This window comes from Rhincodon typus, chromosome 8 (genome assembly GCF_021869965.1).
Source record: "Rhincodon typus isolate 14 chromosome 8, sRhiTyp1.1, whole genome shotgun sequence".
Taxonomy (NCBI): domain Eukaryota; kingdom Metazoa; phylum Chordata; class Chondrichthyes; order Orectolobiformes; family Rhincodontidae; genus Rhincodon; species Rhincodon typus.
In genome coordinates, this window is record NC_063339.1 from 62,556,399 (window position 1) to 62,573,086 (window position 16,688).

General features: G+C 40.3%; 1 protein-coding gene across 2 annotated transcripts in view; it reads right to left on the bottom strand.

The window, feature by feature from the left end:
• LOC109911862 (formin-like) overlaps positions 1-16,688 on the bottom strand; it is a 368,530-nt gene that overhangs the window by 313,259 nt on the left and 38,583 nt on the right. The window contains exon 1 of one of the 2 annotated variants that reach the window (XM_048600300.1): positions 7,749-9,994. The exons of the other annotated variant lie outside the window; for it this stretch is intronic. Within the exon in view, the coding sequence (XP_048456257.1) occupies positions 7,749-9,173 (1,425 nt within the window). The 5' untranslated portion in view covers positions 9,174-9,994. Of the gene's footprint in view, positions 1-7,748; positions 9,995-16,688 lie in introns of those variants that run through there. 2 annotated transcript variants of the gene reach the window in all.

Genomic DNA, 16,688 nt, shown 5'->3' on the forward strand with positions numbered 1-16,688 from the left:
ACTCCGTAGGGACCTACCATTCCTGATGTACATCCCTCCCTTATTATAAGTAAATTCTATCTGCCATTGCTCTGCCCAATTGACCACTGATCAATATCAGACTGTAGCCTGAGATCATCCCCCGCACTATCAACATCACCAATTTTCATGTTATCTGCAAACTTACTAATTAGACCTTCTATATTCACATCCAAGTCATTAATGTATGTAGGAAACAATAACGGACTCAGTACAAAACCCTGTGATACACTGGCTGGTCGCAGGCTTCCAGTTTCCAAAACAACCCTTCACCAGCATTTTTGCCTCCTATTTGTAAGCCAGTTTTGATCTCAAGTTCACAAACTGGGTCCAAAATTGGTTCATCAATCCTCATCAATATACCGGTCACTGATGCATCTGTCCATGACACTGTTGTTAGGAATGACCATCACATAATCTTTGTGAATACAAAGTCCTGCTTTCACATTGAAGATCCCTTCAGCATGCTGAGTGGCACTACCACTGTGCTAAATGGAATAGGTTTTGAACACAGCTAGCAAAGCTGGGCATCATTGAGATGCTGTGGGCCATTGGTAGCACTGGAACTGGATTCAACCACAATCTGTAATCACATAATCTGGCATAGCTCCTACTCTACCATTACTATCGAGCCAGGGTATCAACACCGGCTCATTGAAGAGCGCAGGAGGACAGGCCAGGAGCATCAGCAGGTATTCCTAAGATTGAGATGGTAATCTGATGCCATAACAAATCAGTACTTGAATGTGAAAGAGTTACCAGTTTTTGGTAGATACAGCACAGGAATGCCACAACAAATGGGTCAGATCTAGGCTCTGCAGTTCCATCACATCCATTTCTAAATGGTGATGGACAGTTAAACAACTCACTGGAGGAGGCTCTATATATATTCACATCTTCAATGATGAGGCAGCTTAGTACATCAGTGGAAAAGTCAAGGCTGAAGCATTTGCAACAAGCATCAGCCAGAAGTACCTAGTGTATGTTCGATCTTGGCCTCTTACTGAAATCCCCATTTAAGAATACCAGTCTTCAACCAATTCAATTCACTTCATGCAATGTGAAGAAATGGCTGAAAGCGCTGGATACTGCAAAGACTATGGGCCCTGAAAACATTCCAGCAATGGTACCTATCCACTACTCTTTGAGCAAACTATTTTTTCTTACCTCTGACCTCACCCTCTATCCTGAGGCTATATCCCCTCGTTCTATACTCTCCAACCAAGGAAAATACTCTCCTTGCATTGAGTCTGTACAGCCCTGTTAGAATTTTATACATTTGAATCAGATATCTTCTCATCCTTCTAAACTCTAGTGAGTACAGGCCCAGTCGAACCAGTCTCTTCATATAGGACACTGCTGCCATTCCTGGTATCTGCCTAGTAAACCTCTGCTGCAAACCGTTTACAGCATATATATCCTTTCTTAGGCAAGGAGGCCAAAGCTGTATGCAAGGCACACAAGACTATGGATCAAGTGCTCCAAAATGCTATTGGAATAGTTAGATGAGACAAAAACAGAAATTGAGAGAGAAACTCAGCAGGTCTGGCAGCATATGTGGAGAGAAAGCAGAGTTAACATTTCTGAAGAAGGGTCCTGACCCGAAACGTCAACTTTCCCACTCCTCTGATGCTGCCTGGCCTGCTGTGTTCCTCCAGCTCCACACTTTGTTATCTTGGACTCCAGCATCTGCAGTTCTTGCTATCTCAACATTTTCCTACTTCGGAATGTACAGGATGTAAGACATCCCTACTTGTCAACTCAGATCTTCTTGCAATGATGGTCAATATATCATTTGACTTCCTGATTGCTTGCTATACCTACCTGTCTCTTTTCATTGACTGGTGTGCAAGGACACCCAGATCCATTTGTATGTTCACACTTCCCAATATATCATGATTAAAATAATTTAAATAAGACTGTTCCTTTCTGTCTTTTATGCCAAAGTGTATAACTTCACATTTAGCCATGTTGTACTGCACTACCAAGTGTTTTCCTCGTCAATCAACTGGTTTCAACTACATTGAAGCCTCCTTGTATCCTCCTCACAACTCCACTAAGTATTTTGTCATGAGCAAACTTGGAAATATTGCACTTGGTTCCCTCACCCAGGTCATTTATATATATTGTGAATAGATGGGGTCCAAGCACTGATCTCTCAGTTCAACGAGTCAATGTCACTGTCACTGTCTAGTTACTGACTTCCACTTGGGGAAAAAAAGATCCATTTATTCCCGTTCTTTGTTTCCTGTCTATCAACAAATCTCAATTCATAGCAATGCATTACCCCCATCCCATGTACTTTAACTTTGCCCACTAACCTCTTATGTGAGACTTTATCTAAAGCCTTCTGAAAATACAAATAGATCACATCCGCTGGTTCACCCTTGTCTATTCTACTAGCTACATTCTCAAAAAAACTCCAGTAGACTTGCTAAGCATGACTTGCTTGTCATAAACATGTTGGCTTTGTCCAATCCTGATAATGGTATCCAAATGTTCCGTTATCACATCTTTTATAACTGACTCTAGCATTTCGTGATTACTGATGTTAAGGCTAACTGATCTGTGATGATCAGTTTTTCTCTCTCTCCCTTTTTAAATAGTGGGGTTACATTTACCACCCTTCAGTTTGTAAGAACTATTCCAGTCTATAGAATTTTGGAAGGTGATCACCTCTGCATCCAACATTTCTAGGGCCACTTTCTTTAGGACTCCAGGATACAGATTATCAGGCCCTGGTGATTTGTCAGCCTTTAACCCCATTAATTTTTGTGGTACTGTTTTCCTGCAGATACTGATTTCCTCCAATTCCACTCTCTCACCAGATCCTTGCTTCCCTAACATTTCCAGATGATTATTTGTGCCTGTTTTGTGGAATTAAAAGAGTAAGTAATCAGGCTAAAAAAAAGTGCAAACATCAGACTCATATAAGAAAAAAATTATCATCAAGAGCCCTCTGCTCAAAGGAACATCCTTAATGCCTATTTGCTGAACCTATAAATAGAGCTAGGAATTGAAGAGTTAATGATGTATTATATTTTGATGTGCAAGTACCAGAATCTCTCAGTAAACATCAGAACATCCTTAGCACTTTTGATTTATTGACTTTCTTAGCATCCATTTAAAAGAATTTGGAAGCTGAATTGGTAGGGAAATATGCCTTTATCCTGTCAAAATTAAAATTTTCCTTTGCCTTTCCAGAAGTACTCAAAGTAAACCGATTGCATTTTCCAAAGAACTTGTCTGCCTTTGTTCAGTTCTTTTGTCCTCGAAGTAACATCCTCAAAGATCATTAAACCACCACATAAGCCACAATTTTACCACAGGGCAGGGCAAGGAGGAGATCCCAAGTCTACATAATCTAGAACTTGGATTGAAATCTGCAATGTTGGCTTTATTCTAAACTGCACACTAAATGTCAATCAACTAACCTAACAAGCCCTCAGAAGTGGTATTACCTCCAAGTAAACAAGGTAATGGGTTTAAGTCTGAGATGAGTCTGTTATCTACTTCACTGCAGCACAAAGTACTCTGAGATCCAGTATAACTTGCCCCAGGTGTATGTCACAGATCCCATGGCACTGAGGAGCAGAGGAGTTTACTGTGTCTCCTGGTTAATTTTCATCACTCAACTAACCAAGGCAGAGTGGTGCACCAAAGAATCTGACCTGGCAGAGCAGGCTTGAAAGTCTGAGTGGCTTACATCTACCCTTAAGTTGTAGGTCTGTATTTTGTTTGGCTTAATTTCCAATCCTGGGATCCTGCTTTTGCTTCTTACATGTACCTGTAATCAAAGTGATGTCTACAGTTTTATTTTGAGAATTATGATATGGGCAACCCAACAGCCCCTCATATATAAGCAACTTTTCTATGAAATTGAAATTGGGGTCATTCAGCTGGCAAGTTGGCAAATGAAAGTGCTAATGCCATGTGAAGCTCTAGGATAAAATAATAAATTCAGGAACTGATACATTTAGCATAATGAAAAATGTGAAACCAAATTAAATATATGGGACTCGTCAGCAACGTTAATCATTACATTTGACCTAAGTGAATGAACTATATGAAGTTGTTGCAGCTGGTTTCAGTTTATGATTTGGGTCTGACATTGATTCAGAGCAAAGAGATAAAGAGTGATCTCTTGTGGAATTAGCAAGGCATCTGCAAGAGTGCATTTTCTTATCTAGCAATTGCAATTATTTCCTTGTGTTTTGTGTGTAGAACAATTCAATACTTTAAGTGGGTGGGGAGGAAGAGTAACCTAATTTTACAGTAAAGTTAATTGCCCCACCCTAATTTATGATTTAAGATAACATATATGCCCTAAGAAGAACAGTCAAAATATGATCACACACAATAATTTCCAGTTGATTTCTGTTCCTTGAAACTGACAATGCAGAGTCATCAGTATGAGGCTTGCCTGCATGCGTTAAGGGAAGATGGAACAAATAAAGAAAAATGGCACATTTATGGGTCTTTAAGAACTGAAATTTCATAACTCTCTCCTCTAACCCACATCCAGGGAACAATTCCTGCAAAGAAAGCCCAAAGCTTGACTGATTTCATTTAAATTCAGCCAGCATTGACATTCCACTTTTGGAATTGCTCATTCAGCAGGAGTAAGACTCAACAGAAATGTTCAGAGAAAGTCTCTGAAATGGAACCCACATGAATTCAGCTTCAGAACCAGTGAGTCCACACTGAAATGCTTCCTCACAGTGACATTGGCTGAGTCATTTTTATTCATTAGCAAGTAGAATAATTGCAAATACATATTACCACTAACTCAGTTTTGAGATCTGAGCTCAGCTATAATTGTCTCCACCATCACGAGAACGAGAATGTATATCAGGCCACTCCCTGCTTAGACACGCGAGTGTGTGGGGTGCAGGAGGGAGCCCTGGGATGTGTATTGAACCTGTTCAGTTAAAAGGACACAGGTCTTGTAAAACAATGGCAATGGCGAAAAACTCTGGGTTCATGTCCAATCAGAACTCGATGGCTGTGGAAGCTGTGCTCACAGTATGGCCAGTCTAGTTATTTACCAACTTATAAATCATCCCAACACACCTATGGCAGACAGTAAAAACAGGAGAGTTTGCCAATCTTGATACGGAGTGATGGTCCCCTCTGGCAACAAGTTAGCAACCTGTTTCCTGAAAAGTAAGCATGAAAACAGACATAGGTATTTGCTTTGTCTGTATCATGCATCACTACTCTTGCGAAAACCCCTACATTAGTTATAAAAGTGAATTTGGTCAGGAGTAATCTCATTCTTGTTCTAGCATTGGTTTTTACTAATGCTGTAGATTGTGGAGTCAAAACTGGACACATAGATCAAGAAAGATGTCAGGAGGACAGAAAATTTGGTAACAAAGCAAAATAGTATGATCATGGGTGGAAAGAAACAAATTTTAAGTGCAGTATTAATCACAGAATCATAGAATCCCTACATTGCAGAAAGAGGTCATTCAGCCCATCAAGTCTGCACCGACCCTCCGAACAGCATCCATCCAGCCCCCTACCCTATCCCTGTAACCCCATATTTTCCATGGCCACTCCACCTAGCCTACACATCCCTGCACACTATAGACAATTTAGCATGGCCAATCCACTTAATCTGCCCAACACTGGAATCAGAAACAAAGGTAGGCATTTTTAATGGCAGAACTAAGTTTCATATAAGGCAAATGCAACAACATTTGCAAAATCTACAAAGGCAAAAGAAGTTTGCCTATACCAAGCTCTTAAGGTATGACACATGTAAAAATAAAGCAATTCTTCCCACCCACCTCCATACTCAATATTATATCTCCAGAAGTAACATCAGTAAATATTGTTTTTCTTTCTCATAGAGATCCTTGTATACCAGCCTCCATACCCCAGGTGGTAGTTCTTTCCTGCTGCATCTCTTCCATCCCAGATCTGAAATAATCTCCATCAGTCTCCTGATACATTCTCTACTAACAGTTCCAGTTAAATCTCCATTGCATTTTTGTTCCAAGATCAGATTTTGCCTAAAGGCGGGAGGTCCTGAATTCCAAAAAGCCTGGGATACAGTAGTGCAATTCTGTGTCAGCAGCCAGCATAAAAAAGAGAAGCATCAGCGGATTCAATGCATCAGGTTTGCAGCTATATCGCTAAGGCTAGTCAGCTAATTACCTAATGCAACTTCAACGCATGGTTTAACGGCTAATTTTACAGCTGGCTGTGCCAGCGTTCCAGACTGAAAAATACAGAATACGCAACATCCAATACAAACCATGTTACATTGTAAAAAGATAGTATTCACTAATATTCGACTGAAGAATTTGTTATTTTGCGAACTTAAAAATGTCAATGAACTAATATTCAGATAATTACAACTGCAAAAAAAATACTGGCAGCATTATTTTCAATAGAAAATGCCTGACCACCCTCACTGCAATTATGACCCTTCTAGCTTGACAACTGCTTCCTGCCCCAGCTATAATTTTCATGCAATCTGACTCTGAATGAATCCTCCAGCTGCATTATTGCTCAGTTCTGGGAGTGAAACTTCCGGAAGCAGGGATGTGAAGTGATTGGAGACAGCGCTGAACAGATTGATTTGAATGATGTGTGGATGAGGAATGTCAGCAATGAAGATAGATTGGAAATTTGCAAAAGCTGTCCTTGGAGAACAGAAGACTGAAAGATGAGCTTCATATACTGTGTGTGTGGGTGTGGGTGTGTGCGTGGGGCGGGGTGGGGAATGCAGTTGAAGGTGTGGCACCTCCGTTTGTGGCCCCCTTTTGACATCAGGTGCCCCAACCTCCTCTCTGATATTTGGGATACCAGATGCTTCCTCCCTAGCTGCCCTACAAATTATAATCCCTACCACCATCGCCCCACCCCTTCAAGTATCCACTTCCTGTACTGGCCTAAATGGCCCTGTGTAGGTTCCTGCACTGACACTGGAGACTGCTCGCGGTCTCAAAAGTAGCCACTGTTCCCAGTGGGGCTACAAAGTTGCCAACCAATCTGGGGAGCAAGTCTCACCTCCAGCCCTGATCCTTGATGACTTCTCTGGTAAAGGGGTGGGGAACACACCCCTGTGAGAAAAATTCCATCTCATTATTCCAAAAATCAAATATTCCTGTATTTATGACCCATAGCAATTAAGGTGCAACAAAAAATGATACACGTCTATATCAGAAACTATAGGAGCCCTGAATTTTTATTTTACAATATTATTTTAGAGAATATCAATTAAGTCACACTCCAGAAATCTGAGTGCAAGAAAAGAATCTAGGCTGAAACTCTACTGAGGAAATGTTACACTGTCAAGGGTGCAGTCTTTCAGATGAGACATAAAAGATGAGGCCTACTCTCCAGCTGCATGTAAAAGATACCATGGCACTATATTGAAGAGCAGGGGTGGTTGCTGTGTACTTATCACTCAAATGAACACTGCATCAACAAATCATTAGGTCATTACCACAATATTGTTTTGGGGGCTTACAGCAAGCCACACTGGCTGCTTTATTTCCAGTATTTTAACAGTGATGGCAGTTTGAAAGTACTTCACTGGCTGTGAAATGATGTGGCACATCCAGATCTCATGAAAAGTGTTCTCTATATTTATATGGAAGTCTTTCAAACAGAAAGCTAAAACATTTAAAATTATTCAGCAATTAATTGTAACCCAGTTTTAAACATTTGCTAATACAATACATTATATATTTATAAATATATTTTCTACATACAGATTTTAATTCTGTAGATCCTAATTGGCGTTTCTGCTCAGATGGTTGCTTTGCGAAAGGCCTTTCAAAAATTGCTTTACGTGACTCCTTCTCCTGCTTTTTCCTCCTTTTCAATTGTTCCAGTTCTTCTGAATTATTTGCATCCCTTTTTCCAGGTTTTGCCATAAAGAATGATTTCAAACTCTCCAAAGCAGTCTCAGAAGTAGCTACCATTGGTGTCTGCTCTGGTGGCAATGCCTCATTAGTAACAGTGGTGAGTTGCGATTGCTGGTCCGAAGTATCCACATTATCTTCAATTTTTGGTTTCATTAACTGACTGAGCTGATCCAAAAAACCAGAATTTGTTTTCAGCTCTGGTGGTTTCCTATCATCTTTCCTCTTTGGGAAAGACTCTGTTAACAGCTTGGCTGCAGATTTTTGACCTGGTGTGGTCAATTTTAACACTGCTAAATCCACATCCTTCTGTTTGATCTCTGCAATAGTGTCCCTGTCCTCACCTATAGCATCTTTCTTTACTAACCGTAATCCACTAAAGAGGGACGGCATTTGAAATGTCCGCTCTGTCTGTGATGGTAGAATTTCTTGATTAGGAAAATTATTTGAATCAGCTGTTGATGTGGATGATTTTAGGTCTTTGTTTGGCTCCTCCAATGCATTCTGTTCTGTTTCATTGTTTCTGTCGTTAAAGATTTCTGTAAGATCTTTACTGGATTCCATTTGTGAGATTAAATCCTCTTGTGACAATTTGAGTTCAGACATTTCCTTTGCCTCTTCAGCCACAACAATGTTTTCTTGTTGCTGACTTGACGTAAACTCATTATTTTTTGGCAGGCTTTGTTCTGAAGTGTGCTTTGAATTGTCATCAACTGACAATGGAACTTCAGTCTCATTGATTTGTATTTTTTCTGATCCAGCTTCTTCCTCTGACTCAGTGTCACTTGTGGTTTGAACAAGAATGACATGTACTGTACCTTCATCTTGGTCTTTCCCTGACAGATCTGTGGGAGAGTGGGATTCCAAAGAACTTTCAGGGGCATGAGGTTCTTCATCTGTCTTTTCAGTGCTTTCAGTTGGAATGTTGAGATCTGTTAATTGCTCTTGAGCCACTTTCTCATCAGCTTGCTTTGCTGCCTCTTTTGCTTCATCCATAACTTTGTCGGAGACAGTTGCAGCATCCTTCTCCATATTGCCATCAGATATGTCGTTGGAATCTAAAGAGCGAAAGAAAGTCAACCATGCACTTCCTTGGTCATTGTTTGGCTTCGTTGTTTCCGAAACAGACTTAATCCCACTCCGACGATTCAGGAATGGCATTTTCATTGCAAATGTAGAAAATAACAATGAAGAACACTCTGCAGCTGGTGTTGCTGAATCCTCTGTAGGTCCTGCTTTAGCACCATTTCCACTGTTTATATTCTCTGTCATTCTGCTGCTACTTATATTGACTCTTACTCCCCTCTCTGAAAATATTTGGCTGGTTAGTGAATTTAGAACATCATGTCTATCAACTGCCGACAGATTATCAGTTTTCAAATTTGTACAAATCAACGTCTGAAGTGGACTCTAAGCTTTCCCTCTCCTCCTAACTGCTTTTAGATCAGTGTGTCCTCAGAACGAAAACAAATTCTGTATTGCAAGCAGTGTCTTCAAACACTTGCAAGCTATTTACCAACACTATAGACCTACGACGTTATATAAACTTCATCTTACATCTAATTCACATTTCTCTTAATATGAAGTCAACTTAATCCCAGTTTCTGTGATACAACAACTTGCTCCTGTCAAAATTTAAAGAAAAACTATGAAGAAATATTCAGTGTAATAACTCTGAGAAGGCCTGAATTTGTAAACCTCAAAACTGACAGAGTCCAAGTCAGGGAGTGCTCCAGTGCAATGCCAAAACAGGAATAATCTTCGGCAAACATCTTTCCTGTGCTTTCTGCGGTCTTCCGACTTTCTTTGCAGGCATTCCGGAACCAGAAATCTCAGGAGGCTACCACTGAACAGGCTTCAAGTATCCCCGATCAGCCATCAGTTTTACATCGTATTAAAAGTGTTGAACAGCAGGCCTGAAAAGACAAGATGACTCTTCACTCAGTGAAATACAGTTGAAAAGTTCGAGAGAGAATGAGAGTGCAAGCAACTCTCCTCCCCCGGCAGTTCCGTAGGTTTCCGGCTTTACTGCGAGGCAAGAAAGTCCTCAGCACTGGTTTCATATTTCTCTTCCCTAACTCCCAGCTACTTCCGCAGTCCAGGCAGGTACTTATCAAAACACCCCACCCAATGTGAAGCATGTTAGTAGTGGGTTCACAGTGCGCTGAGCAACTTTATTGTCAGCAATGTATTCAATGTGCTACGTACTGCAGTTTAAAGGAGAAAGCACGGCAATTCACAGTTTCCTCACTCAAATATGAAATCACATTGTTTCAGCTGGAACTTTTGTGAGCAGTTTCTTTTTACTATAAATAGAGTGATCGCCTTACCTACGAAATCAGAATAAATCATAGTTAAAGTGTAACTAGATGTTCTAGCTTAATCGTGAAGGAGGATATGATAAGAATGGGTGAGCAATGATCTTAGAAACACAAAGCAGACAATGAAATTCAATATGTAAATGAGCAGCTACAAATTATCAAAGGTGCAATTTTCTCCACGTTGAGTAAGAGTGGGATGGTTCATATTTGAAGAATGGGCAGCTCCTGACTTCGTAAATACATACTGAGTTTTGATGAAAAGTCAACATCTGTGAAGTTTTAAGTTAATAGGTCATACTACAAAACAACAAAAAATACCTCCCCTAAATTTAAAAACACATGGCTTTGTGCAAAGTTGTGCACAAAATTTGATTCAAGTAATGTTTTCTGCTCAAATACTCTCTGCTGGTTCAAATTTACTGCTGGATATTCAGTCTTAATGTAATGACAATGTATCCCCTCCAGACTGATCTCAAAACTCTGTGATCTTGGTCTCTGGTCTGCCCTCTGCAACTGGATCCTCAGGTTTCTGACCCACAGACCTCAATCAGTGAGGGTAGGTAACTGCATCTCCTCCATAATAACACTCAACACTGGAGCCCATCAAGGATGCGTCCTCAGCCCCCTATTGTACTCCCTGTATACCTATGACTGTGTCACCAAATTCCGAAATAACGCCATCTTCAAGTTCACTTACGACACCATTGTAGTGGGACAGATATCTAACAATGATGAGTCAAAATACAGGAGGGAGATAGATCTGTCTGAGATGGATCTGTTCTGAGGAAGTGTCACTGGACTCGAAAGGTTAACTCTGTTTTTTTCCTTCACAGATACTGCCAGACCTGCTGAGCTTTTCCAGCAACTTTGTTTTTGTTGTGTGTGTGAGGGAGATAGGGGGCTTGGTAATGTGGTGCAAAGAAAATAATCTGTCTCTCAACATCAGAAAAACTAAATAACTGATCATTGACTTCAGAAAGAAAGGAGGAGAACATGTCCCCATCTACATCAATGGAACTAAGGTTGAGAGAGTGAAGAGCATCAAGTTCATCGGAGTGACAATGACCGATGAGATGTCCTGGACTTCCCACATAAATGTGACAGTCAAGAAAGCACAACAATGCCTCTTCTTCCTCAGGCAGCTTTGGAAATTTGGCTTGTCCATAAGGTCCCTCACCAACTTCTACAGATGCACCACTGAAAGCAGACTGTCCGGGTGCATAATGACATGGTATGGCAACTGCTCTGCCGAGGACCGTAAGAAACTACAGAATGTGGTGTGCACAACCCAGCCAATCATGGAAGCCAACCTTCCACCCATGGACTCTATTTACACAGTTCGCTGCTACAGAAGGCCTGCCATCATCATCAAAGACCCACCACACCCTGGTAATGCTCTCCTAAAACCTCTTCCATCAGGCAGAAGATACAGAAGCCTAAACACATGTATGAGCAGGTTCAGGAGCAGCTTCTTCCCAGCTGTTACCAGACTGATGAATGAACTCTAGCCTCAAATAATGTTGAACTTGCTAACGTTGATCTTGCCTAGTGCATGCCCTGTGCAATGTAACTGTATGCTTCTATCTAAGTCTTTCTGATCTGTACATCCTTTGCTTACTATGATCTGCCTGTACCACTTGTAAACAAAGCTTTTCACTGTATTTCAGTACATGAGACAATAAATCAATCAAATCAGTGTAACCTTGATTACTCTGTATGTCACTTATCCCAATTTTTGATCACTTATTCAACTTTCCACCTGTATCAAGGCTTATTTTCTTGTGAACTGATAAAAATGCAATGGAGAGCTAGGGTTGCATTTCAAAATTGTTATGCTTGTTTATTGACACAACAATTATAGGGTGACCAGACATCTCTGTTTCTTCTGGGATGGTTGCAGATTTTCATTAAATAGCTTGGTATCCTCACAATTTCCAGAATATTGTTCAACCTGTCTTTCAATGTTTGTTTTATTAAGACAACCTTTAAATGATTGTCGGTGAAAACAATGCAGCAGCAACATGGGAACCGGAGTCTAAACAGAGAAGATGCAGCAGTCAACCGATTCACTGTCCTAGTTGTGTGTTGATGTTTTCCCTTAGCCACCATGAGCTCGCTGACAGTTGAAGATATGCAGTGGGTAGTGAGGTCCAGGTAAAAATACTCAATAAAGCTCCAGGAGGGACTAAACTGGAGTACAGTGCAATGATATGGACTCTGATATTTCATGAGTCTGGATCTGATCAATGTGGCCAGGTTTTGACTAAATCTAGTCATCTTATCCAACCCAACGTGTCAACCCCTGTGAATAGTCCTGGACAAGGAGGAAGTTGCACTTGTGCACCACCCCATTCAGCATGAACTCCAGGATCCTGACTGAAAAGTAGCAGATTTACCCCTGTATGCCATGTCTGGGGTAATTGTTAGGAATCGTGCAGGCAAGTTCTAGACTGACATTGCTTGCCCAGGTGCACCACAGCTTTTTAAAGATGGCACCTGCGCCATGAGGGCCGGTCATTTCCGGAGTATCCTGGTGAGTGACGAGTTGCTCTGTGAATGGCATGGTAGGGTGGTTTTTGGATGGTCTCAAATGGCAAATAATGCAACAAGTTTGGTAAGATTTGGCAATTAAACTTGTTCAGCCTCTTGACGAGAATCCCTTGAATAAACATGACCCAATTTGCACTTAGCCCAAAAAAATGTACAATTCATCCCCATATCTTTAATAGTTTGATCCCCTTATTCCTAGAAGAACCTCAATGTGTTGTAGATAGTTCACAAGGATTTACTAGATTGATACCTAGAATGAGCAGACTATCTTGAGAGGATAAGATAGACGGCTGGGCGTGTTTTGACTGTAGTTTATGAGCATGAGGCATGATTTGATTGAAGTGTATAAGATCCTGAATGGTTTCGACAAGGTGGACAGTAGTTTTCGATTAAGGGTAGGTCCAGGAATTGGGATAGTTTTTTTTTAAATTAGGGATTATCCACTTAGGACAGAAATAAGGTGACTTTTTGTATCACTGAAAATTGTGTGACTTTGGAACTGTCTGCCGCAGAAGTCAGTGGAATGAATATTTTTAAGGTGGAGCTGAATAGATTCTTATAAGGCAGGGGAAACCAATAGTTAGACTGGGTAGATGAGAATGTGGAATTCAAAATAAAAACAGATCAGTCATGATGTTGATGAATGGTGGGAGAGATTTGAGTGGTGGAAGACCACTTCTCTTATTCCATTTGTTAATATGTCTAAACATCCCAGGAAAGGGCATTAAACCTGCTTTACATTTCCCCAACTTCAATATTTCCATCTATTGGAATCCTATTAATTCCCATTATTGATGCAACATCTCCAATAAGCACTACATCATTGACCCCTCTCTTCTATCCAAGAATTCCCTTTGACTTTGCATTGATAGGGCCTTGACTATGCCTATCTGATTTCTTACCCTCATCCTTCTCTTGCCAAGAATCAGAATAATTCAGCTTTGTCTTCCCACTCTGACAGTCTGCTATTGGTTTTTATCTGTTTAACTGTGTTATGTGTCCCACCTTCCTTGGGCATCAAATCTATAGTGGCACACACAAACCCAGATCTTCTGGGACAGTAATAATATCCACTCTCCAAAAAGATCAGTGAAATACACCCTCCTGACCTACTGAGGCAATCCACTTAAACACTGCTTACTGACCAATTCTTGCTTTGGCAATCAACGAGCTCTCTGGTAATTTAGCAGTGAACATTGCTGCCACTGACAGGACTTTGTGGACAAGAGAGGCTTCAAATTCTTTTAAGTCTGCAAAAAGATATTCACTTTTGATGCTGATAGGTAGTGACAATGGCCTAGTGGTATTATTGCTGGATTATTTATCTAGAAACTCAGCTAATGTTCTGGGGACCCGGGTTCGAATCCTGCCATGGCAGATGGTGGAATTTCAGTTCAATAAAGAATCTGGAATTAGAGGTCTACTGATGACCATGAAAATCATTGTCGATTGTCAAGAAAAACCCATCTGGTTCACTAATGTCGTTAAGAGAAGGAAATCTGCCATCCTTACCTGGTCTGGCCTGCATTTGACTCCAGACCCACAGCAATGTGGTTGACTCTTAACTGCCCTCTTGGCAATTCGGAATGGGCAATGAATACTGGCCTAGCCAGTGATGTCCGCATCCCATGAATGAATTAAAAAAAAGAAAAATATCCCTTGGCAATAGTCTGAATGTGTTTTATATGCTGTTTGAGTGTTTACACCATAAAATTAGCATTTATGTTTAATAATATTAACCATGGGCCATCTACTTGTAACTCTAAAACAATGTCACACACCCAACCTTCCATTTGCAATACACAGAATGCAGTTAACAATTTCACAAAGAAATAAACATGACCATAAACTAAAAGAACAAACTACAGCCTCTTGTAAATTGGTCTGAAACCACTTGTGACATTTATAAGATTATTCTTTAAAGAAAAAATAGTAGGTTTTTTTTGTCTAGTACGTGGCAACCATTGATTGCATCAAATAGTATTGGATTGGGTGGATGCAGTTACAGACTGGCTTCTGGGTGTGTCACCAAAGGGATCTGCATTCCATTTCAATGGAGTCATGATGACCTAGTTAAATCCAAATAATAAAAACAGTTTGAAATGTTTCTACAGTATTTTCTAGCAGGTTCAAGTCAATCATACCAGAGCATAAATAGTTAAATATTTTGTATTGTGCAGAAGTCTCATTTTCTTAATTTATTCATTGGGGAATTGTCATTTTTTTGTACTCCACCCAGTCAATTCTCTCTTTTACAAATCTAGAAAATATTTCTAAAGTCATTGCCAATTGCTTAAAATGAAATTTAAAACCGATATTCAAGAAATAACAGAAGCAAAATATAGAGACAATACAGCGTGGAGCTGGAGGAACACAGCAGGCCAGGCAGCACCAGAGGAGCAGGAAAGTTGACGTTTCAGGTCGGCACCTCTAGAAGGGTCTTCTGTGTTGTCTCTGACTCCAGCATCTGCAGTTTTTGCTATCTCTGAAGCAACATATATGCTTTTTTTTTCCAAAATATCAAAAGGACAAAGACCTGAAGGCCAACTGTTATCAGATGTTTGCATTACAGAATACATTTATAAGCAAAAACACAGACTACAAAACAACATCGTAGTCCATTAATTTTTTTTCCAAATAATACTATCACTAACAAGTGGTATAGACCATTGGAAAAATGACTGCAGCTAAAACTACTATTGAGTCAGCTATTTCAGTTCTGAGCATGATTGAATGAATAAATTAGCTTTATTGACACATACTCAAATGAGTAGTGAAAAGTGTACAAGTCGTCACCTACAGCACCATCTTAGCTACAAGGTACCTAGGTACAGTTTCTTCAATACAAGTTCTTAAGGAAAAAAAAATAGAAAAATAAAGAAATAAGTCTAGCATTACAGATCGTAGGAATAAATTAGAAAATAGGGAAATAACAAGTTTAGAACAACTGTCCTTCCGACCCATCCACACTGGCACCTAGCCTCACCTTGAGGCTTTTGAGGCCAGGAGACTCGTCTGGAACCACCTTGAGGCCGGAAGTCCACACTGATGCAATGCTGGGCTAAGAGACCACCATGTACCACTGAGAGGACGCCATGCAGGTTCCGTGCTGAAGCCGAGAGTCTGGGTCCGCACTGAAGCTGAAAGTTCAGGAAGTCACCAAGAAGAAAGGAGTCAGAAAAAACAACACAAAAGAGAATAAAAGAGAAAAGAAAAAAAGAGAAACAGAGAGAGCAGACAGGATCCGGCTGAAGCTCTTACTCCATTGCCAACTTGGATGATTAATAATGCTATTTTAGCCTGGTGAGCCCCACAGAATCATTTACTGTTTGAATAGTCACTATGTTGGTCAGTTGCACTTTTCCAAGCTTTCATTTTGATTTGATTTATCTTGATTAGTAGTTGGATTGAAATAGCCTTGGTGGCCAGCCAATTAAAACCTCTCTTAAAATCACATTAATCAAGTTGGATAACCAAAATGGACAATGGATAATTGAAGATGGAATAAGGCAGCTCAACATTGGGAAAATGTTATTATGGATTAGTGATCAGAGAAGATTTTTTTTTAAATGCAGGGAATGAAATAGTGTATACGAGAGAAGGTGAACAATCGGAGAACTGCAGGCACTAATATAAGTTTGTGAAAACTTTACTTGGCCCTGCATTTCTGAAGATCCTCAAGCAATCTCAACTTGACAAAAACCAACACCTGATGTAGAAAGATTTTCCTTCCCTTCACAAGCAAAGCAAAGCCTCAACATTCTCATTAACATATTGCAGGATTGCCATGTTAAATCTGTAGTATCCTGCAGTTGATCTAGTCTCCATCCTTTTCCCCCTTCATGCTGTGAGGCAGGAGGTTCTCCACTTTAACCTTATCATTGCCTGTAGCTTCTGGACAGTTCAATGCAATACT